This window comes from Cavia porcellus, unplaced genomic scaffold (genome assembly GCF_034190915.1).
Source record: "Cavia porcellus strain 051 isolate PalLab524CR breed Dunkin Hartley unplaced genomic scaffold, mCavPor4.1 scaffold_29, whole genome shotgun sequence".
Taxonomy (NCBI): domain Eukaryota; kingdom Metazoa; phylum Chordata; class Mammalia; order Rodentia; family Caviidae; genus Cavia; species Cavia porcellus.
This window is the reverse complement of record NW_026947512.1, coordinates 19,379,478-19,402,958: the sequence shown is the minus strand read 5'-3', so window position 1 is coordinate 19,402,958 and position 23,481 is coordinate 19,379,478. Positions and strand designations below refer to the sequence as shown.

The 23,481-nt window shown below is 37.2% G+C and overlaps 1 protein-coding gene across 6 annotated transcripts in view; it reads right to left on the bottom strand.

Annotated features, from left to right (window-relative positions):
• Rbbp5 (RB binding protein 5, histone lysine methyltransferase complex subunit) overlaps window positions 1-23,481 on the bottom strand; it is a 37,848-nt gene that overhangs the window by 11,988 nt on the left and 2,379 nt on the right. For 5 of the 6 annotated variants that reach the window (XM_063240024.1, XM_063240025.1, XM_063240027.1 and 2 more), the window contains exons 2-9: window positions 13,755-13,780; window positions 12,709-12,881; window positions 4,762-4,902; window positions 3,786-3,948; window positions 1,947-2,056; window positions 568-687; window positions 325-478; window positions 155-226 (exon numbers count right to left, since the gene is read on the bottom strand). In XM_063240024.1, the coding sequence (XP_063096094.1) occupies window positions 155-226; window positions 325-478; window positions 568-687; window positions 1,947-2,056; window positions 3,786-3,948; window positions 4,762-4,902; window positions 12,709-12,881; window positions 13,755-13,780 (959 nt within the window). The remainder of the gene's footprint in view (window positions 1-154; window positions 227-324; window positions 479-567; window positions 688-1,946; window positions 2,057-3,785; window positions 3,949-4,761; window positions 4,903-12,708; window positions 12,882-13,754; window positions 13,781-23,481) is intronic. The other variant, XM_063240028.1, reaches the window with a different exon arrangement.

The following is a 23,481-nucleotide window of genomic DNA, read 5'->3' as shown; positions in this document are numbered from 1 at the left end:
ATCATCCCAACAACACTGAACCTATTTATTTAGGATACAAGATTCTCATGCAAAAGACAGTAATTAAGGTAGTTTTTAGCTTTTACTACATGTAATGTTATTTGACAAAAAGGGATATTCGGTTTCAAAGCAAGTCAACCAGGAAAATACTTACTACTTGATTTTGTGCCCAGATGGATACCACTCCACTAGAAATGGATGCTATGATGGGTCGAACAGGATGCCACTAAATGTGAATGAAGGAAAGAAAACTTGGGTGAGTCAGAACGGATTCAAGATGGTCTAGATTGTGTGAGTAATGGCAACAAGGCCTGCATAACTCACTGCCACATCCAGAAGGAGTTCTCCTCGTGTTCCATGGAGAATCTTCACCAGGTTGCCAATGCTCTTCTCCCAGATGTACAAGGCGTGCTGCCGGGCAGAGCCTGCCACAATGTACTCCCCATCCCCAGAGAAGCAACACTTCTTCCACGGGGTCCTAAAAGACAAAAAAATGTCCCCAGGGAGAACTAGAACTTGAGCCCCAGTGAAGAGCTACCCTGTACCCTTCTGGGCTGTGACACGTACCTATTCACCAGGTCCTGCAGTTTCTGCATGGGTTCAGGCTCTCCGTCTCTTCCACAAGTTAAGATTTCTCTGCCATCATAAACTCGGATTATTCGATCTGCTGTATTAATTAAAAAGCAACTAGAGAAAGAAAAAACACAGCAACAGAGGTCAACATTTTCCTGTCAACATTTTCTGTTACTGGAGTTTTCAACAATAGTAATACAAACAATTAATTAACTGGGAAGAACTTGAGGAAAGAGCTAAGGCTAGAATGCTTCCACATCTTAGCACTTTCTAAACCAAGTCAAATAAGAATGCATATGCTGTATCATTCCTGTGTACCTTTAAACTCGAACTGTTCAAACTGTTAGCATTTAACTGAGACCCAAAACCTCTAAAGTGAAGCCAGCTTGTTAAATTTACAGGTACATAAATACTTCATTTCTCTGACGTTTTATAAACAACGTATTCTTCTTCATAAATTAGTAACCTAAATATGTCATTTTTAAAAGTCTGACTTTTTACTGTAAAGGCAGCAGAACCTACTGACCTTTTCTTAATTCAAGAGCATTTTGAGGAGCCAAGAGTGTTATTTCAGGGTAAAGTGCCTGCCTAGAACGCATGAGGCACTAGGTTCAATCCCCAGCACCCCCTACCCCTATACACATGAACACACACACACACCTGAGAACATTTTGAACCTGAATATCCTCTAGGTACATGTGGGTGTTCCTAAACAGAACATGACTGGTACATCTGACTGACAACCTTTTCTTTCTTATTTTTGTTGAGATATATATACTTCTAACTAGATAACCAACTTAGCAGAATAACATCTGAAATTAAAAGGGTAAAGAAATTTTATGTAAATGTACACTTAATTACTGTGTCTTTTTTTTTTTTTTTTTTTTTTTTTTTTTGTCTCTTGAGACAGGGTCTCCCTCTTGTAGTTCAGGCTGGTCTCGAATTTGCAACCATCTTCCTGTCTCAGCCTACTGTGTCAATTTTGTGACACAGTTCTGCTCATAAAAATATTTACACCCTGAGGGTACAACACTTATTTGGAAAGCATGAGACCCTGGATACAATCCTCAGCACCACTATGAAAAGTAAAATAAAATATTTAATCTTTACCCAGTGATTATAATGTGCCAAGTATTTTGGTTCTAAGTACTGTCCACTCAAATATCTTTTTAGTAAAGGGAATAGCCTTCAAATAAGGAAAATGCTACTATTGGTTGAATGAGGGAAATTTTGTCAACCCAAGAACCAGATACGAAGACTTTCTGGCAACATTAATAAATTTTAAAAGAATAAGATACTTAAAAGTTCTATGTTTCAATGCAGTTTTGCATTCTCTTTTTGAAACTATCCCTAAAAAACAAGGTCTCACTTACCTCCCCTTCCGGGCAAACTCAATTGACTTAATGGCTGTGGTATTGCTTGTTCCAGTTGTTACTCTGAAGGAAGCAACAAGATCCTGAGAATCTGTTTTTAGGACCAAAATCTAAAGTTTATGGAAAAAGTAAAAGTAAATATTCTGATAAACAGCAATAATGAGAGCTGGCTTCTCTATCTGCAACTGACCAAAAATTGAGTAAAAATTTGAACACTGCTATTTCTATGTATTCAACTTGATTAAAGATATTGCTTTTTTACTTTGTCAAATAAACTACAGTCTTAACTGGGCAATTACTCAAACCTGTAACCGAGCACTCTCGGATGCAGATCCAGGAGGATCTAGAATACAAAGCCAGAAGGATCAAGCCTAGCCTGGGAAACTTAGCAAGATCTGTTTTAAAATTTAAAAAAAAAAAGCAAAAAAGGGCTGGAGATGTAGCTCAGTGTGAAGCCCCTGTGCTGTACACTGTGATGGCAGCAGAACCCTGGGGTTCAAACCCCAGCACTGGGAGGCAGAGGGAGTGATCTTCACAATCCATTCTTAAAATATGATATTTAACATTATTCCCAATAGCCAAATAGTGGTAGCAACTCAAGTATTCATCAACAAATGAACAGTCAAGTAATATGTGGTACATGCCTACAATATTGCTGAACTTTAAAAGGAGGGAAATTCTCACATGCTATAACATGAACGTACCTTGAAGTCATTATATTGAGCAAAAAAGCCAGGTGCAAATGAGGAAGTATGTGTATGACATGAGTCCACTTACAAGAGGTACATGGAGTTGTCAAAGTTATAGACACAGAGTGAAATAGTAGTTGCCAGGCGCTGGGAAATGTATTGTTTAGTGGGCAGTGTTTCAGTATTGCAAGATGAGAAGAGCTCTGAAGAGGACGGCAGTGAGGGTGGAATGTCCTTAGTATCGTTGAACTTCACATTCAAAGATGGTAAGTTTCATTTTACAAAGTTTTTTTAATTGCCCATTTTTTTCTTTGTTTTTGAGACAGATTCTTACTATGTAGTTCAGGCTGGCCCTGAACTCAGTGACCCTCCTGCCTTAGCCTCCAGAGTACTGAGATTACAGGCATATGCCACCATGTCAGACTAACTGCCACTTTCTAAAACAGCCACTAGGGCTGGGGATGTGATTCAGTAGCAAAGTGGGCCTGCCTAACATGTATGAGGCCCGAGTTCAACCTCCAGTATGGCAAAAAAATAAATAAATAAGTAAATAAATGACTGAGTGAGTGAAGTAGCCATGCAATTGTACTAGCTCATATGCGGCAATCAAAAACAAAACAAAATCAAGGTGGCTAATGGAATTGTAAACACTAAGCATGAAAAAAGCCTTAAACACTAATGCATCAGAGGGAGAAGGGCCTATACCTTCTCAACATTCCAAAAGTTGAAGTGAGAAGTTTAACAGGAAAGAAAAAAGAAAAATGACAAACTCAGTATTACAGGTTAAGCCAGCCTGAATTACACAATGTTGTATGCAACTAGATATCGAGACACTTTCAACAGAAGTGTTTCAGTTAGTAACAGGCTACTAATGTTAGTTAATGTAGTAATGGCCCTTCACTACTAGCAATTGTTAGCAGGCTTTCCATTCTTTACTATGTCAAATAATCTCTTCTCCTAAATCCAAAGCAAAGAAATTCTAATTGGGGCTAAAAGAAAAATAAGCTAAATTGCTATAGGTAGGAGCCTTTCTCGGACCAAGAATAAAAGAAATTTCAAGAGAACTACAACAAGTACACATATGAAATGAGTCAACGCATGACATGCCTGGTCCTTACTTGATGATCACCTTCCAGGCTCCTTGGCTTACCTTGCCTTTTGCATTTCCTGTATAGATATATTCCCCTCGCCTATCAAAAGATGCCACCACGTTCAAATCGGAGTCATCGTCTACGGGCAGAACAACATGTTTGGAATCTGAAAGGGTCAACATGACAGGAGCAGATTTCATGGGACACACGAGAACCTTGTTCCTGTTTAAAAATATGAACAGCACATTGGCTATTGCTTTGCTATCAGAAGGCTGATCCTTGATCTCTGTCTACTACCCTCATCAGCCCTCCCAACCTGAGCAAGTTTGAAATCATAGAAAGCCTAAAACCTTTATGTCTAATAACAGGGAAAAGATTGAGTAAAATTATGGGATCCTACCTTGACAAAATAAAATGTGATCATTGAAAATAAATACGAAGATATAATTTAACTAGGAAAATATGAAATAAAGTAAATACCAAAATAACTGATTATAGCTATGTAAACAATGCATATTGACATGTATCTAATATGGACTGAGCTATGAGGCACTACATAAGAAGTTTTATACTTACAGAGAAGTTGACTACGAGAGCTCCCAGAGAAATGAAACAGCTAGGTCTGGGTAATGGAATGGTGAATAACTATTTTTCTTAAATGTAGCTTTAATATTGAGCTGTTTACTCATATAAAAGAAATCCAAAAAATTAAGGAAGGAAAAGCCCCAAATCAAGGCCCAATCATTATACTTATTTCTATCTTTGCTCATTTTCAAGTTTTAATTTGGCAAGTTTTTAACTATTATATATAGTTAAGAGTTATAATATATATATATGTATGTAGTATATATAAATACAATAACAATCTCCTTGAAAATGTACTCAGTAGAGCCAATCTAGAAAGACTATTTTATATAGGATTTAGAGATGTGTAATATTTGCCTCTTAAAACCTTAAACTGAAGTGTGTCATGAGCCCAGAGCTAATCCATTTAGAAGTAGACCCCACACCAGGAAAGGAATAGCAAAAACATACTGATCTCGTGGATGATACTGGACTTTTAAGATGGGTGAAGGGAATCGAAACCTCTGGTCACAGTCGCCGGACAGAACATCCCATTGTGACACTATGTTATCAGTGGAAGCACTCACGAGCTTATGACCATCCCGACTCCAGCTAGGACAAACAAAAGGGTTGCTTAGTACATATTCAAAGTTAAAGCACAGTATATCACATAATTATATTGGATAAAATGGAGGAGTTACACACATTCTCCTTACTGCACAGAGCGAGAATTTTTTTTAAGTACTCCTACACTCAAATCTACAACAGCTAGGCACAGTGGCATGAACCTGTTAAATCCAGCATATGGGAGGCTAAGGCCTCCCAAGTTTGAGTCCCACCTGGGAAATTTAGTAACACCGTACCTCAAAATAACGTCCCTCAAATTAAGGGACAGAGGTGTGCCTCAGTGGCAGTTTTAAAGAAGAGAGGGGTTAGACAGGGTCTTATTATATGGCTCAGGATGGCCTTAAACTCATCATGTAGGTCAGGCTGGCCTCAAACTTGTGGCGATTCTCCTGCCTCAGCCTCCTGAATGCTCAGATCTCAGATATATACCACCACATTTAGTCTTCTGGTATTATTAAAAAATCTATAATAAATTTTCTCCTGTAACGAATAGATTAAGACTTTTCAGGATAGCTTTACATGTAGTAGTCAATATTTAAGTGGCTCAGTGAAATAACAGAGACTCAACTATCTTAGAAAATCCTCAAATTAGTTAGCCTTTAAGAGCTGAAATTACATGCACACAAAAGGGGCTGAGGAAGGGCTTGAGGGTAATGAACACCTGAATATTCTGCAAGTATCCCAAAAGGAGCACCATCACAGCATGAACAAAACAAAAAGAATCTGTTATTTATTTTTAAATAACAGGGATGATGTTCTTCCAGTGCTGCAGGAAGTATCCCTCCTGCTAACTACCACCAAACGTCTTGGGCGGTCTACAAAGCAAACAAAAGGACTCTGAAAGGTGGAGCAAACACAGGCCAGCCAGACCGCAGAACCTGAGGGGCAAGGCAAGGGCGAGTTCTCTGCAGATTCTTTCTGCCTCACAAAGCCTGGATTAAGTGAAGGAAGCCAACAAACTGGCAATCCCAAAAGGCACACATGGAAACCCCCAAGAGGATACTGTCTCCTCTCGCTGAGAGACAGCCAGAGATGCAGAAAACAGAGAATATCACTCTATGCCAGCCAAATGTCACTGAAAGATCCTGCTCGACTCAGCAAGACCTGAACAGACAGCCCACAGTTCTGCTCTCATCCAGCTAAACAGGGCAGCCTCACCCCCTTGCTGGGATGTTATTGGAGAAAGTTGAGTGGAGTCAAGACATCACTACCACCAGCACGGATGAAGTCCCCCAGCACTGTAATAGTGGGGATGCATAGCAGAGATGGAACAAGGCACCTGTGTCCTTCCAGACAGGGTGCTATCTGTGGAAATCTGGGGGGGGGGGGGGAGAGGAGGCCTACACTTCCAATTCTACCCAGCAGTCTCTGCAAAGATACTTACAATTGAAAAATATAGTAACTGATACAGATGAACCAGAATCCAATGGAAGAAAACAAGAGCAAAGAATTGGTAAACTGGAAGATGGAATAATACAAATGACTCCATCTGGACAGAAAACAAACTTAAAAAAAAAAAAAAAATAGAACTGAAGAAGAGCCTCAGGGATATGTGAGACTATAACAAAAGCTCTAATATTCATGTTATTAGTCACAGAAAGAATAGAGTGAGACTTAAGAACTCAGAACAAAGGGGTACATTAAGACATCTGCTGCCAGCAGACCTAACCTAAAAAACTAAAGAAATTTCTCTAAATGGAAAGAAGAAAACGAATCTTAGAAAGTCAGAAAGGAAGAAAGCATAATAAGAGTATCAAAATATGAGCAAGTAGGGCCAGGGATTTAGCTCAGTGGCATAAGCACCTGCTGGGCAAACGTGAGGTCATTAGTTTGCTCCCCAGTACAAGAAAAAAAAAAAAATTTTGTACTAAAATATGAGCAAGTCGCCTCCCTGGTAAGTGGCTGTGGTGTAGCAGGCTGTGGCCCTTCCAGGGAAAACCACCAGCATCCCCTGAGATTGGCGTCATGTTGGAACTTAGGGCACTGGGAAACCAAGCAACCAAATCGCCTCCCTGCTAAGCGGTAGTAAGCCTACCAGGCACACGGGCTGGAAATCAAGCATTCCACCACCCCCACCCCATTAGCAAATGGAAGCCAGAGATCTGAGCATCTCTTGGGAGGCTGACCACATGCAATATAGCAACTAAGGGGTATTTCCTTCTACCATCTCTTTGAAGGCAAATATTTTTACCACTGTTTTGCTTTTTTCTGATTAATGGTATTGCTCTAGTCAATATTCTGTTTTGATAAGTACTACAATGTTCTACATTTTGTTTTGTTTTGCTTTACCTGATTGAAAGAACAACTATTGTGAAGATAATGAGATATACTGTGGTACCTATTACTGTTTCCCAGTAACCTACTGTGAAGTTCTGTACCAGTTTCACTACACTGTCCAAACTGGCTTTGTTCCTTCTTGTTCTGTTGTATTTTACTAGCTTCAAAATAATAAAAAATTTTAAAAAAATAAAATATGAGCAAGTAAAATGCTTTTCTCTCTTTATGTGTGAAGCAAAAGTTGTAATAGTGACAGCTGGGCGTGGTGGCACAGTTATTAATAAAATACATAATATCTTCCAGCTATAAATAAAATATACATATACACATATTTGTATTATGTGGATTACAATGTATTTATTTAGAAGAAATATTTCAGACAATTATACACAAGAGAAGGAAAAGGGGCAAAAAGGAGCTAAAGTTTCTGCACTTCAGATGAGCTAGTAAAATGTTTGTTGTAACAGTATACACTTGGATAAAATTATGCATATGTAACATTATTCCTAGTAAGTACTAAAAAGCTATACAAAGAAATACTCTTAAAAACATTACAGATAAATTAAAATGGAATTCTAAAAAGTTGTTCAAGTAATCCATAGGAAAGCTAGAATCAGAGAAACAAAAAAATGGAAAGTATAAACAAAAAAGGAAACAATTCATTAAACATTTCACAAATTGTGAAATGCAGATTAGTTGCTACTGAGGGCAGGCAATACAACTCTGGTAAAGAAAACAGTTTAAGAACCAAACTTCTGTTCAGACTGAGACATTACCACCCTTTAGCTGTGTGATCTTAGTCAAGTACCATAATACCTCCAAGCTCCAATTCTCCATCTATAACACAGAAATTATAATAGTATCAACCAACTGAGAAATAAATATATTCATATATAAATTAAAATTAACATATAAAGTTGAGAAAGTTAATACACAAAATTCTTAGTGTAATGTCTGACACATAGTAAGTGCTCAAAAAATCAATAACTATTATCAGAGAAAAGATAACTATTCTGATGGGCTGGGGATTTAGCTCAGTGGTGTAAGTGCCTGCCTGGCAAGTGTGAGTTCGTGAGTTCAATCCACAGTACCAAAAAAGAAAAATTATATATAATGATACTATGTTCCCTGACTCAGGACCCCAGGGACAGAGGACAGAGTGGATAAACTAAAGAAGTGAGTATGAAGGATTATATTCAAGTCTGCAGAGAAGAGGACTGTGAGCCTTCACCACCAGCCTTCAAACATCTCTAGCTCTAGATAACTAAAGAAAGGCAGTGTGAATTCAAAGAGGTCAAACAAGGACAAAACATGAAGATTCACAACAAAAGCCAGCAGTCCATCTAACTCCCACAGAATTGGAAGGTAAGAGGGTGAGCTAACACATAAATCCACTCTAATAGGAAGCCTGTAAATGGTGAATCAAAAATCAAGAAAGAGGAATATACAGTCACTTAGAAACATTTAGAAACAAACTTCTAATAATCTAGAAGGTAAATTATTAGAGGCGCAGCTCCAAAACAAATGGAAGTACCCTGAGAACAGCAGAGGGCTGGGAGTGAGGAGAAACACCGGACAGCTTCCACTGCTGTTTTGTAGCCCTTTCAAGCACAGTGTGACTGCACAACAGTGTACAATCCTATTTTTCCTTGAAGCCCTCATTTGCTGCAGCCTTTTCTCTTTCACAGTAAGCCTGTATTTCTCTATACATGGAGAGAAATCTAATTGGTTTTTTTTTTTGGAACCGGGATAGAACTCAGGACCTCGCACTTGCCAGGCAGGCGCTTCGGCCGCTAAGCTAAATCCCAGCCATGGGAAATCTATTGTTAAAATTAAATTACTAACAATCAAAAATCGAAAGATTTCCCATTTTAAATAACAATAATAATTGGCAGCCTTCCTGTGTGTCAGCGGAGGCCCTGCTGGCCGAAGAGAAGTAACAAGGAGGCCACACCACCTCCCTGTGTGCCAGCGGAGGCCCCTTCCAGCCAGGTAAAAACAGGAAGGAAGCGGAGCAGCCTCCCGTGTTCTGGGGAGACACAGTAAGAAAGCTGCCTCTGCCTCCTCACTCCACCTGCGGCAACAGCGCAGGGTGAGATGACAATAACTGCAGTAACTGAGTTAGGAAAGCAACCTGACATTTACGTTCTTTGATTGACTTTGGAGATCTGAGGCTAGTGGTCTGGGTAACTATTTAGAGGACAACAATATGCAACATAGTTAACAGTTGTGGATTTCCTACTGTCTTATTACTGTTTTGTTCCATTTTACTTTTCTGTTTTACTCCCTATAAAATAAAATAAAATAAAATAATAGGCTGGGAGTGTAGTTCAATGATAGAGTGCGATTACTATGGGTTCAATTCTGAGCACCAAAATAAAGTAAAATAAAATCTTTAATTTCAAATTCTATATTCTCATGAGTTAGAGAAAGTTATGTCTCTTTCCAAGACAATGGGTCATTACTATTAAAGAGTTTTAAAAATCATTTAGGTTTCATTTTTTATTTTTTGTGGCGCTGAAGATCAATTCAAGGTCTCAAGTTTGCTACATGAGTGCTCTACCATTGGGCTATATCCAAGCCCCCAAATCATTTAATTTTAAAAATCACTTAGTTCTATGTATGGCCCCATTTAGTACCTGAACTTCTTCTGTAGGATCCTCAAGAAGGAGTAGGATGATTCCTTGACTCCTCTCCTGGGCAGTCTGTCCCATGCATGACATCTCTGCTGAGAAGCAGCTCTACTCAGAGCTCCTAAGAGTTGCTTCCCTGTAACTTCTGTTCACTACCTAGCAGCTCAGCTTCTGCTCCCTGAGCCATTTTTTCTGGCTTTATAACTGAAGACAGATATCATGCCTACCCCAAACTTCCCTTGGTTGAATTTCCTAAGTTCCTAATATGTTCAAATGTTTATGTAATAATTAGTTATATAGTTACATTATAAATGAGGTTGAATAAAGAAAAATATATGAAACTACTAATTATAACTATAATATCTAGGTATACTCATATACCAAAAATTAGGAAAGAGTTGAAACAACAATGCAAGTATACTATGCAATAAGAAACAGGTACGATTATTTAAAATGAGACAGAAAAACAAGTCTTATACAACAGGCAGAAAAGCAAGCTACAGAGCAAAATATACAGTATATGTACAATTTTGTTTAAAAGCATATATGCAGTTATATGTATTTTTTACATACAGAGAAAAAGATAAGCTTTGTCTTATAAAGATTTATTCTATACTGTTTAACAATGGTTAATTCCTTGGTTACCCCAAGGAACAGACAAAGGACTGTTTTTACTTTGCATATTCAGGTACTATTTAATTTAAACATTCTTAACAATCATATATAGATTTTGTGATTTTTTGGGGTACGTTTTAGATATACAATATGATCACATCATAGGGAATTTATACCTAGACATGATATATCTTGCTTCTTTTAGTCCTATTTCCCTCCCCTTCCTTCAATCACGCTTGTATCACATCTCCCATAGCACCATGCAGCTCTCTTAAAGTACCTGTAGTTCCCCACCTCACCAGACCCGCTTCACCTGAAGTGCCTTTGCCTGTGCAGCACTTCTGCCTGGAATATAGCTGGCAAAACCCGCTCACACTATAATGCTTAGAAACGATCTCATCTACAAAGCCTTTTCTAACCACTCCTCCCCTCAGACACTACCATAATCCCAACTACTCCAGGGGTTTAGACAGGAAGACAGCAAGTGCAAGGCCATGCTAGCCAATTTCTCAAGGTCTGTTTCAAATTAAAATTTACACAAAAGGGCTCAGTAATAGAGCACTTGCCTAGCAAGTGGGAAACCCTGAATTTAATCCCTGTACCACAAACAAACAAAAAGACAAGCAAAAAGAAAAGAAAAAAAAACTTTGTAACATGTACCCAACAGCATACCTATCTCCTATACTAATCAAGAATTTCTTCTCTGGGTTCAACTTCCAGCAACACACACAAACGTATCCATACAAACACACAAATTCTTCTCATTTGTTTTTGTGTTCCTAAAACTACATATAGAAATATATCAAGAGGGCTGAGGATTTAGCTCAGCGGCATAAGTGCCTGCCTTGCAAGCAGGCAGTCGTGAGTTCGATCCCTGGTACCGATTAAAAAAAAAGAAAAAAGAAATATATCCAAGTATTTATATAAGTAACATCTGGGTGGCAGGACTATGGGAAATGCTATTCTACATTTTTTCTATAATTTTCTAAGGTTATGAATATATACATAACTTTGTAATAAAATATATACATATTCCCATAGGTACAAGTTCTAAAATCAGTTGTGATGATTGCACAACTCAAAACATAGACAAAACAGTGAATTGTACACACTCAAATGGGTGCCATTTGCTCTTATGTGACTCATACCTATCTGAGTAATGTTAAAAATATACATATCTCTGAAAATTTTTACTGCAAAAACAATAAAAAAGAAATGGTATTGGGTGTGGTGGCACAACCATCTGTAATCCCTTGGGAGGCGAGGCAGGAGGATCGATGAGTTCAAGGCCAAAAAGACCCTGTCTCAAAAAAATAAAAATAAAAAATAAAAAAAGGAGAAGGAGGAAAAAGAGGAGGATGACCATGATGATGACTGTTGACAATGACGACGAAGATGATGACAAAGAAATGTTTGAGCCCAAGTCACCAGTACATTAGTGGCCAAAAGTAGACTAACAATCAACCTTCCTCTCTATCCAGTCCTTTATACTACCACGGCTGCTTCCACTCAGACAACAGAAAAGTTACAATTTAATTAACCTTGATCTTATAAATGCTATTTTATACCCTCAAGTTCATTTCAAAACACAAGGGCTGCCTCTACGTAAAATTCTATGAAGCAAACAGTCACAGAAAGTGAAATCAACAGGAATTTATGCAACAGATTTCAGCTGCATGTATTTGAGTGAAAGCATTAATTATGTTTCAATAAAGAAAAATGCACGCTCATCATTGCTAAAGTTGCTGGAATTCAAGAACTTACACAAGGTAGAACTAGATGTCTTCCAAGTTTCCTTTCCAATCAAGACTTTATTCTAAATGAAAGATCAAAGTACAATCATGCTACAACTGCAGTCTCACACATTCGATATTGAAATGGTCCCAGAAAGAGCCTGATATAAATCCAGCATCACAATGATAGTATGGGCCCCAGAGCTACATAAACTATGACAAATTCTATTACTAACAGTTGAGAATTAAGACTTCAAATATTCAGGTTTCTACATTGAGATTGGCAAATACACAGTACACAGCAATCTTCCTATTTTAACTCATTTTAACATACTAATTTCAAAATTCCTTAAGTACAACAGTCATCATCATGGTCATCATCCTCTTTTCTCCTTATGTACATTAATACAGGGCTTTGCGTAGGATGCACAAGGCCCCAGGTTCTCATCCCTAGCACTGCAAAAAAATGAAATAGAATAAAAATATAACTTCCTTACCATAAATGAAATAGAATAAAAATAAAACTTCCTTACCACAAAGAACAGACAGGATGGATATGTGCACTAATTATTTTAGCGATGCCTCTTGTCAAAAAATCCCAAATGACAATTCTGCCATCATTACAGCCAACTGCAAGCAGTGTGCCCCACCTGTTAAAGGTGCAGGTCAGGGCCATACTTATGCAATCCAAAGTGCCATCAGCTTCCTAAAAAGTAAAAGGAACAAAGAAATACAGACAATAATGGCCAGGTATCTAAGTCATCTCTTAGCAGTTTCTACCACTTGTGACATTTCTCTTCAATCTAAACTACAATGCATGCCAAAATAACACCTACATGTCTTATACCTTTTAAATTAGCTAAAATGAAGAAATATTTATAAAAAATAAAGAATTTTAGAAACGGATTTGGTCAATTCCCCAAATTATCACTGTCTACTTTATAAATCTTCTGGAGATCAAATGGACAAAATATAACAAAAGTTACTTAGAAAGTCATACATATTAGCCTCGTAATTAGTTCTGAGAATTTATTACGCTAAAAGAATATAATACAAAAACAAAGCAGCCTTTATAGAGAAATCAAAATTTTTGTATCAGTATTAAGCTATTGAAAATAACCACAATGACTTTGGTGAAACATATTCAAGCATCTTTTTTTTTAACTTTTTTTTTTTTGGTACCAAGAATCGAACTCACGACCTTACACTTGCCAGGCAAGTGCTTACGCCGCTGAGCTAAATACCCAGCGTATATTCAAGCATCTTAAACACACTTAGATTATTATATATAAAAAATACTCATCCAAACTTGAAAAGCACACCAAAAATCTACGTATAGGTTATTTTACCATTTGTGAAAAATCCTTCAATGAATGTTTTTAATGTAACGGAAATGAACAGTAAGATTTACAACTTTATTGTAAAGTTTTCAGCCAGTATCTCTTTCCTCCTGCTCAAAGTTAAACATCTGTCTCACTGCGAAAGATGCATTATTTCACACCTAATGCTTCTTTGTTGCCAAACATAATTACTACACAGTCATCATGTTCCCCAAATCATGAGAAAACTATACTCTTACCTCTGGATAGTTCTGCCCAAATGACTCTGCAACAAAGCAAAGAAAAGAGTTGATGGAAAATGTGTCACATATCAAGGATTGTACAGCTCATAAATGTGAGACAGATAAATAGATGAACTAATATATACAGAGGCCTCTTTGTAGTCTGGAAAGTTTATATTTGTAATCCCATGGTAACATTATGGGAATTTTGGTGAGTTAATTTTAATCTATCACCTCCAGTACAACCCACAGCGAGAATAAAGACACTAAGACATATTTATAGTTACAGACAGACAAGGGGTCTTGAATTTGGGTCAGATGAGGGTTCACAGAACAAATGCCTCAACCTAGGGCCTAATCCAGATTTATTAATTAGTGAAGAAGGAAGTGGCTAAGGATGAGTGACTATGAGAATGGTGGGATTTACATGAATACTGTAAACTGAGCTGGTCAGGAGGCCAAAAGGCACCTCTATAATATGCAGAGAGAAGGGTCTGCAGAAAGACCAACCTGCATAACACACTGGAGAAGGCATTTAACATTTAGGAAGCTGTTGTTTTAGTTTCTGATACGTAAACTTTTGTGCCCTGGGAATATATATATATATATATATATATATATATATATATATATATTGTTTACCATGTGCCAGGCTCTAGGTTTCATTACCAGCACCACAAACAAAACAAAATACATCAATAGTTGGCAAGTGAAGAGACGATGTAAGGAACTAATGCCCTTTCAGGGTTCCCAATAAGGTCATATTCATTTTCATCTCATTATCATACACAATGATTTTTGTCTTTTTATTTTCATTATCTGAGTTTTCCTAAGGCTATATAACTTGTGGTTATTGCAACAAAGGAAATGCAGAAGCAAGTATGAGAATCTAGTCGATTTCTATTTAGGCAAACATTAAAGAGATTTGTAAAATATACAAAACAATGCCATTCTTCTAAATATTTTTGGTTTTCTAAAACAAAACATTCATGTAAATATATAATAAATGTATTAGTATTTTAAAATAAGCTTTAAAAACTATGCTTTCACTTTTAAATTAGTAAATATCCATAAGATCTATCCTACACAAATAAAAGCATTTTTTAGGGACCTTCAATTTCTTAAAAAGTATAAAGCTTCTCAAGATAAAAGCTTGGGAAATATTGGCATAGCCAGATCTAGTTTTCCCCCAGTATGTTGTGGGGGAAAATAAATAACAGTTTATTTCCTATTTACTAAAATGAAGAAAAAGGAGAGGCAGGAATCAAATCAACCAGTCAAATTATCTTAAGTCCCAACTACTCTCTGATACCTGTATTAATACAACAGTCAAGCAGCAGAGATCACTTCTGTTCCTGAGGTCCTCATCCAGAGGTCCCTCCTTTTCTATGGCTTTAGTTAACTTATGATCCAGGAATATTAGAAGCAAAATTTCAGATAAACAATTCCCAAGTTTAAAACTGCATGCTGTTCTGAGTGACCTGACGCAATTTCCCATCACCTCACTCAATGGACAGGCCAAGATGTCAACTATCCTTTTGCCTTATGTATCTACAGTGTTTCTACTACCCACAGTTACTTTGCAGACATTTTCACTATCAGATCAACTGTCAAGCATCACAGTGCTCCTGTTCAAGTAAAATTTTACATTACTCAATAATGGCCCCAAAGCATCATTATATGTGCAGCGAAAAAAAAACATAGTACATACAGAGTTTGGTACTAGCAATGGTTTCAGAGTCCCACTAGAGATCTTGGAACCTCTTTCTCATCCATATGATAGACCACTGTGGAACAGAATTTGGTTGTAACATAATCTGGTAATTGATTAAAGACATAATTCTCAGGCAACCCACTCGGCACCCCTTCTGTCTCTCTCTCAGAAATTTTCTTTCTCTCAATAAATATTTCTGCTCTTAACCTCCATTGTTCCTAAAATTCATTCTTCGATTTTAGAGAACACGAACTCGTTCCAGACGTATAGTAGGTCTAGAGTTCCGTTCCCCTATATCATTTGGAAATCATCAGGCGGAGACTTAAAACTGTATGCCCACCCAAGATGAACATGCTTGGTACCTGCTGAGGGCCATTAGTAAGAAGCTCTATAGAATATCTCTGCTGTTTAACAACTACGACTCCTTTCTGCCTGAAGAAGCCAGATCAGTCATCACCCATTTCTCCCTCAAGGCAGTTTGGGATACTTCTTCAGAGTGGAGAATGTTACAGTTAGAAATATTATAGACAGCAAACAGGGCTAGGCTCTTGAAGAAACTGGCACAGAGGGCCAGATATCTGGTGACCTTGGAAGAGACACACACTTGTTACTGTGGGCCAGATTTCAAAACAGAAGGCAAAACAGATGGAACCACACCCTTAAGTATAATCTTTAGGGATTAAGTATGGATGACTTTAAAAAGCCAAGAGTCACCATCCCAACCCCCACAGAAAGATTCACTGATCTGTAAAGAACGCTCGATTGCTACTTGACTCTTCTGCATTTGTCCCTGATTTAGTCAAATTTACCTGAACAATTAAACTTACTGATTGAACACAGTTCTGTCCCACCTCATGCCCATCTGCCTTGCAAGTTCCCAGTTTTTCCCACTTTTAGACCAGCCCCACCTCATGGCTTTAGAAAATACAGTCTTTGGCAACCCATTCGGGACCCCTTCTGTCTCTCTTTCAGCAGAAAGTTGCTTTCTCTCAATAAATATTTCTGCTCTTAAAAAATAAATAAATAAATAAAGACATAATTCTCTACATTCTTCTTTTATTCAAACACCACTTTGGGATAGACATCTCTAAGGTGTTTCTTTTGTTAAGTTTGATATTTGCATACTAGTAATAAATATTTAGGGAGTGGGGATTTAGCTCAGTGGCATTTTCATGAGGTCGTGAGTTCGATCCTTGGTACTGGGAAAAAAAAGAAAATTCTTCTCAAGGGCTTCATCTTAAAGCTGAGACAGGATGTTTGAGAAAAAGAAGTAATAAATATTTAGAGATTATATGGTATGACACTATCCACTTGTCTGAAGTTTCATTTTGGCAGCAGCCCATATTTATACTTATGAAATTACCTACAAATTTTTATTATAGTGCCTTTTTAAACTATATTTTGAAAATTATCAAGGGAACTGTTCTTCTGTAGGGTGTCTGATAATCTGATTGCCAACTTGATTGGACACAGAATTGCCTAGATTAGTAAAGCACTCATCTGGGTGTGTGTGGCACATTTGTAAGGACAGATCCAGAGATGACTGTCATGTGGGCCACCAAACTGAGCAGCAAAGACCTGTAAGCAGCACTGTCCAATAGGGTGAGGCCAGGATGGAACAAAGTGGAAGGAGGAAGAAGCCAGCCATTGCCTACAAGCTGGACTTCACTTAAGCGGGTGCATCTTTTGCTGCTGCCGTTGCTTATGGACTTCAGACTCCAGCTTCTTCAGCTGTGACCTGGACTTACACAAGCAGTTCTCCAGGCAGCTTCCAGGACTTCCACCTTGGACCCTCGCTACAACACTGGTTCTTCTGGCTCAGGAATTTCTAGCTCCTCAAACTGAACAGCTACTGAATTCTTTGGTCCACTAGCATACAGAAAGCCACTGTGTAACTAGCATCTGATCCTATAAGGCAATCTAATGAATGCTCTTTTATAACATATATTCTACTGGTTCTATTTCTCTAGAGAACACTGACTAAGTGTCCAAATAAGATTTCATTTAAAAAAGAAGTCTACTGCTTTAAAGTTTGAAAGCTAGTTTTATTACATTTTATCATTTATAAACATTAACAGAAAACTAAAGAGTGAAAGCATGAAACGTAATCAAAAGAAAAGCAGGCCCCACAATTGAGAAACAAAGAAGATGAAAATAAAGGTAAATAATTACAATTGCAAGAAAAGGTAAACCATTTTATTTACCTTCTATGTACTAGATCTGAGATGGATGACTATTCTCAATTATGAAAGGAAATGCAGAAATCATTATCAAGTTAGGAATTTTTTGAAAAGTTTTTAAAGCTATTAAAACATGCAATAGAGAATTAAAAAATGATAGCTTCCAGTTAGACATAATGCCACATGCCTGTAATTACAATATTCTAGAGGCTGAAGCAGGAGGATCACAAGTATGAGCCCAGCCTGGGCAACTTGGCATGATCATCTTGAAATAAAAAATAAAAAGGTCTGGGGATGTAGCTTAGGAAAGACCTTGGGTTCAATGCCCAGCACTGGAAGAAAAAAAAGGCTGGTTCCTCCCTCTACCCACTTAAGATAAATACTTTCATATATTTTTGTATGTTTATATAAAGTCACATATTTAAGGTTTAAAAAAAAAAACGCACCAGGTGTGGTGGCTCATACCTATAATCCCAGCACTGGGGAGGCTGAGGCAGGAGGATCATTACGAGTTTGAGACCAGCCCGGGATACCAAGTGAGCTCAAGGCCAGCCTGAACTGCATATTGAGACCCTGTCTCAAAAAAAAAAAAAAATCACACATAAAAAAGCTACACATAGAACTCACTTCTTTAACAATATAACACATATTTCCAAATCAGTATGACAGACTATCCTCACATGGTTGAGAAACATAAAGACAAAATAAACAAAAACCATAACCTAAAAAGAAAAGGAAGGAGCAGCATGTGACTTGCTGCACTGGGAGAAGGCAAATCACACACAAGGTTCTGAAAGACCTTTCAGGTTTAAATTATCTGGTTTTAGTTTTCCACTTAGGATTGGGGAAGACATTCTAGTCAAGACAATAAGGACTTTAAAGGAACATAAAGAAAGTGACACAAGAAAAACTAAGCTAACCAAGTGCCCAAAACAAGCAGGCTAACAAGGCCACTTCCTCAAAGCACACCCAGGACCACTTTCCACTTTCATATCCCTATCCTCCCATCTCTGTTTTGTGTTATCACTAGGTTAACTCTGCTTATTTTAAAAAGACCATTAAGCGTGTTTGCGGGGGGGAGGAGGGTGCTGCCCAAGGATGTGGAAGCCAAAAAGAAACAACCCTCAGTCAATTAAACTGAAAGAAAGATTTAACTTTCTAATACACTTGAAAATTCAAAAACATGAATACTTTCCACAGCAAAATATGTATTACCAAATTGATCACACACAAAAAAAATTCTTTGTTTGGGACATATGCAAGGAATCCCAGTTACTAGGGAGGCTAGACTGAAAGCTGGAAGCCAGCTTGGGCAATATGAGAGAAATCCTGCCTCACAACAAAAAACAAAAAGGGTTGAGGACATCAAGCTGGCCTCAATCTCAAGGTCCCCCTGCCTTAGCCTCTCAAGTGCTAGAATTACAGGCACAGACCATCAGGTCCTGTTCCAGAGTTTGTTATTCTACTACAGAAGAACTCATCATGCTACAGCAGGGGCAACTAAACAAAGCAAGATGATAGCAAAATCACTCCAAACACCTTTCCAGCATAATATAATCTAATATAAATTCTTAGTTAAGGTAAAAAATCATATAATCTTACTGGTAAATGGTAAAAAAAATTTGGTTTTTTTACTCAACTTTTTAAAGAATTTTTTTTTATTTTGATGGTGGTCATGGAGATTGAACCCAGAAGTGCTCTATGAATGAGCTACATTCTCAGTTCTTTTCATTTTTTATGTTGAGACACGTAGGACTTAAACTGTAATCCTCTTGCCTCGGCCTCCAAAGTGCTAGGATGACAGGCATACACCACCACACTGGGCTCAATAGCCATTCCTAATAAAATAAATTGAAAACTACAGAAACACTTCTAAAAAACAAAAATTCACTCAAAAAAATCAAACAGTATCATTCCAAAGAGTAAAACATTAAAGTCATTTCAAATTATATCAACAAATGGAGAGGGATGTATCAATATCAGTATCATCTTGAAGTTTCTACTCAATGAAACAAACAATAAAATAATTTATTTAAATATCAACTATCAGGCAATAAAATGATTTTTTTCTTCTGTTGATATCGCTGAGTATCTAGGAAACAAGAAATTCTAAGAAAAAGCTACCCAAATTAGTAAAATAAGGTAAAGAGATTTAATACAAGAAAAATAGGGGTTGGTGGATAGATTGCTTGCCTAGTCTGTGCAGGACCTTGGCTCAATCTCCAGCCCTCAAAAAAAACTTTTAAAACCTTCAACTTTTTAAAAGTTCAAACATCAACAATTTTATTTTATACAGAGGCAAGTATTCAAACATGGAAATGGAGGAGAGAAGTCCATACAAAACAAGACAAACTATTTAAGGCAGGCTGCAGGACTAGCCTAGCACACACATGGAGCCCTGCAACAGATCCCCAGCACCAGATGACATGTGTCAAAAATTATGAAATCTTAATTAAAATCTGAACAAATGAAAAGCATTGCTGTATTCCTAAGTGGGAAAGCCTAATGGTTTTCTTCAACAAGTTAATAAGTTTTATGAAATTCCAGGAAACTAAAGTCATGCTAATAAAATTGTGAGGTACCGTAAGATCATTGATATATAAAGGTGACAGTTCAATTTAGAGGAAGATGTATTTAATATACGCAAAAATGATTCTCCACACAAGAATTCTATTCGTCTCATATAACACATAAAAAGAAATTCAAGATAAATTTAATTTAAAAATTCTTTTTAAATCTTAGGATAAAAATCTAGGAAGCCATATATACAAGCTAGGGCAGGGAAGACCGTAATCAAGAGAACAAACCAAAAACTCTAAAAGAAAGAAATATATTTGATTATATAAAAACCAGAACATTGTGCATGGCAGAAGTTCACATAGTCAAAAGATTTAGAAAAAATATACAATTTAGATAGCACAGGACAATCACTACATTATAAAGCAATGTTTATATTGACAAGGAAAGACAACTAAAAAGAAAACAGTAAAAGAATAAATAAGTCATACATGGAAAAAAAGTTGGATGACCTTTAAACAAAGAGAAACATGACCAAATTCAGTTATAACAAAGAAATGCAATCAAATTAAAGTGAAATGTCACTTTCATGCAACAGACAGGAAAATGTAAGAAAGCACTACTACTTAGTGGAACAGTGAATCTAGCTATTATAATAATTCTCTCACTATTACAATTAGTGGTTTTTTGTTTTGTTTTGTTTTTTTGGTACCGGGGTTTGAACTCATGACTTCGCACTTGCTAGGCAGGCACTTATGCTGCTGAGTTAAATGCCCAGCCCACCATTAGTGTTTTAAAACACAAGGTATATAAAACAGGATCTTGTTTTTGTAAATATCTGTACATGAATAAACAAGTATATGAGCATGGCTAAAAATATAGAAGATATATGCAATTAACAACAAAGAAGGGAAGACAGGAAAAAAAATCACATTTTAAAAGAATATAGTTAAAATTATATATGAGTATGTGTGAATGCATGAAGAATTGTTAAATCTATTAGCCAGGTGTGGTGATGCATGCCCATAATCCCAGCACTCTGAGGCTGAGGCAGGAGGATTCTCATGAGTTCAAGGCCAGTTTAAATTACAGTATGACCTTTGTCTCAAAAAATAAAAAACATGAATTGTTAGATCTATTATCTCCTACTTGCAAAACAAATTGCAAATAATGTGCTACAAACAGTGCTAGCCAGGCAGAGCAATGTGCATCTATAAACCTTGCATCTCACGAGGCTGAGGCAGAGACAGTAATCACTTGAGCTCAAGAGTTTGCAGCCACCCTGGACAATGATAAAAAGCAAAAACCCAAGTCCTTATAAATTTATGTGTAAATATGTATATTAAGCAAGGAAAAACATTTTAAAACTTTGGGGTAGAAAAAAACATACTTTTGCCTGCAAATGTATTTGTACTGTTTCTGCTATTTCACACTACTGTCTCCAGGGATCTCTTCACATCTTCCTTTCCATGCCAAGATTCTTTCCCCAACCTGCCTTGTAATGTTCCATGCCTCTTAAGCTTTTTTTTCTCCAGTCTTGTCCCATGAAATAATGTCTATTCTCTGAATTATTTAACATGCAGCTCCTTAAAGACTTAATTACCACGAGCTCTAAAATTTTATGCCCTCCCAAGAGTTCCATTTTTTCTATTCACCAACCATTTCTTCCTGTTTTAACAGATTAGGACCTGAGTTGCAGTTTCCATTCTGCTTCCTCTTACAGGTGAGGACTCTGTCAGTATTTCTTTTAGAGAAATGCAACTTGCAGGTATAGGTAACATATCTTACTCTCTCCTCAACCCGAACTACAGTTCCTACTTTATGGTTCCAGTCTTGCCTCCTGCCATATTTCACAAAGTTCCAAAGGCAACTTTCTCAGTCCTGAATGTATCACATCATTCACTTGCTTAAAAACCTTCTTTGCTACAAAATGTATAGAACTCCTAAATCTAATTGAAAAAGTAATTTCAATCTGGCCCCAAGCAGTATTTTTCAGCTGAATTTTGGTTAATTTCCCATCAGCACCTAGAACAAAACCTGGATTAGTCCATCTTGTACACCAGCTGCAACCACTGATGACTCCTGATATAGCACACACATTCACACCTTCGGTTTGTTTGCTGCTGCACTTCTCTCCATTCAGTTGTCTTCTCCAACCTATCTCAAGAAAACTGCTTCCCCCCAGTCCTGGTGCTGAGGGCTGAACCATGGGCCTTATCATGCAGGACAAACACTACCAGCCAGCTATAGCCTCAGTCCTCTACTTCATCTGTCTAAGTAGCACCTCTTCTGTAAAACCTCCCCAAATTCTATAGCCATTTCCACAATAATGCAAAATTAGCTGTTCTTGCAGCTGGATTTTCATAATACACTAATTTATTATGATACCCTATTACCCTTATTTACTTATGTTTCTCTCTCTTCCTACTGTTATTTATCCAGGGCAAAGGTGGTATCTTATTTCAGCATTTTTCAAATGGCAGAATTCAACCTGCCAATAAATAAATAAATGAATTTAGCAAGCTGCAACATTTTTTAATAGATTAAAATAGAAAATATCAAAGGGGCTAAACATAACAAGTATTAAACCTAATTCTGAAAGACTTAGTTATATGGACATTTACATACATAAGCTGTGATAGAAAATGTATTTCTTACTCTGAGTTATGGTAAAAACAAGTTTGAAACTGTGTCTTATTATGTCTCCAGTGCACACTGGTAGATACACAGCAAGGGTTCAAAGTGGTTGCTGAAGGAAAGTTAGCAGTATCTTACCAAGGGACCACTAGCATGTCTACATCAAAGACATATTATCATTGATTTCCTTTTATCTGGCCAACAGCTCTTTGTATACACTAATAATCTCGTCCCTTGTGTTGTTTTTCTTTTTAGATGCAAGCATTAACCTTGTGGATTTAAAATTCCAAGTCACTTCTAGAGCACTTATCTTTTGAACCAGACTTCTTTTAAATTGTCTAACCTTTCAGTGCTACATATTCCTCCCTAATTCACCCTTATGAATCTTCTGAATCATTCAAGAAAAATCTCTTCCAGTTTGGAAGTGTAGCTCAGCGGCGGAATAATGTGCTTAGCATGCCTCAGCCCCTGTGTTCAAATAGTAGCATCAAAAACTTAACCATGACCAGGCTATTTCCTTCAAAGAACTAGCCTATCACCCTTTGTTCACACTTTTTAAAAATAAAAGTTGACTTTTTGTCTATTTTATTTCCCACATCTTCCTAAAATCACAGTACAGTAATTGGCCTTCAGCTCAGAAAGCTGAGGGGCTTGAGCCTCCTAAGCACTAAATGTAGTGCCCCTTTGTCAACCCTTG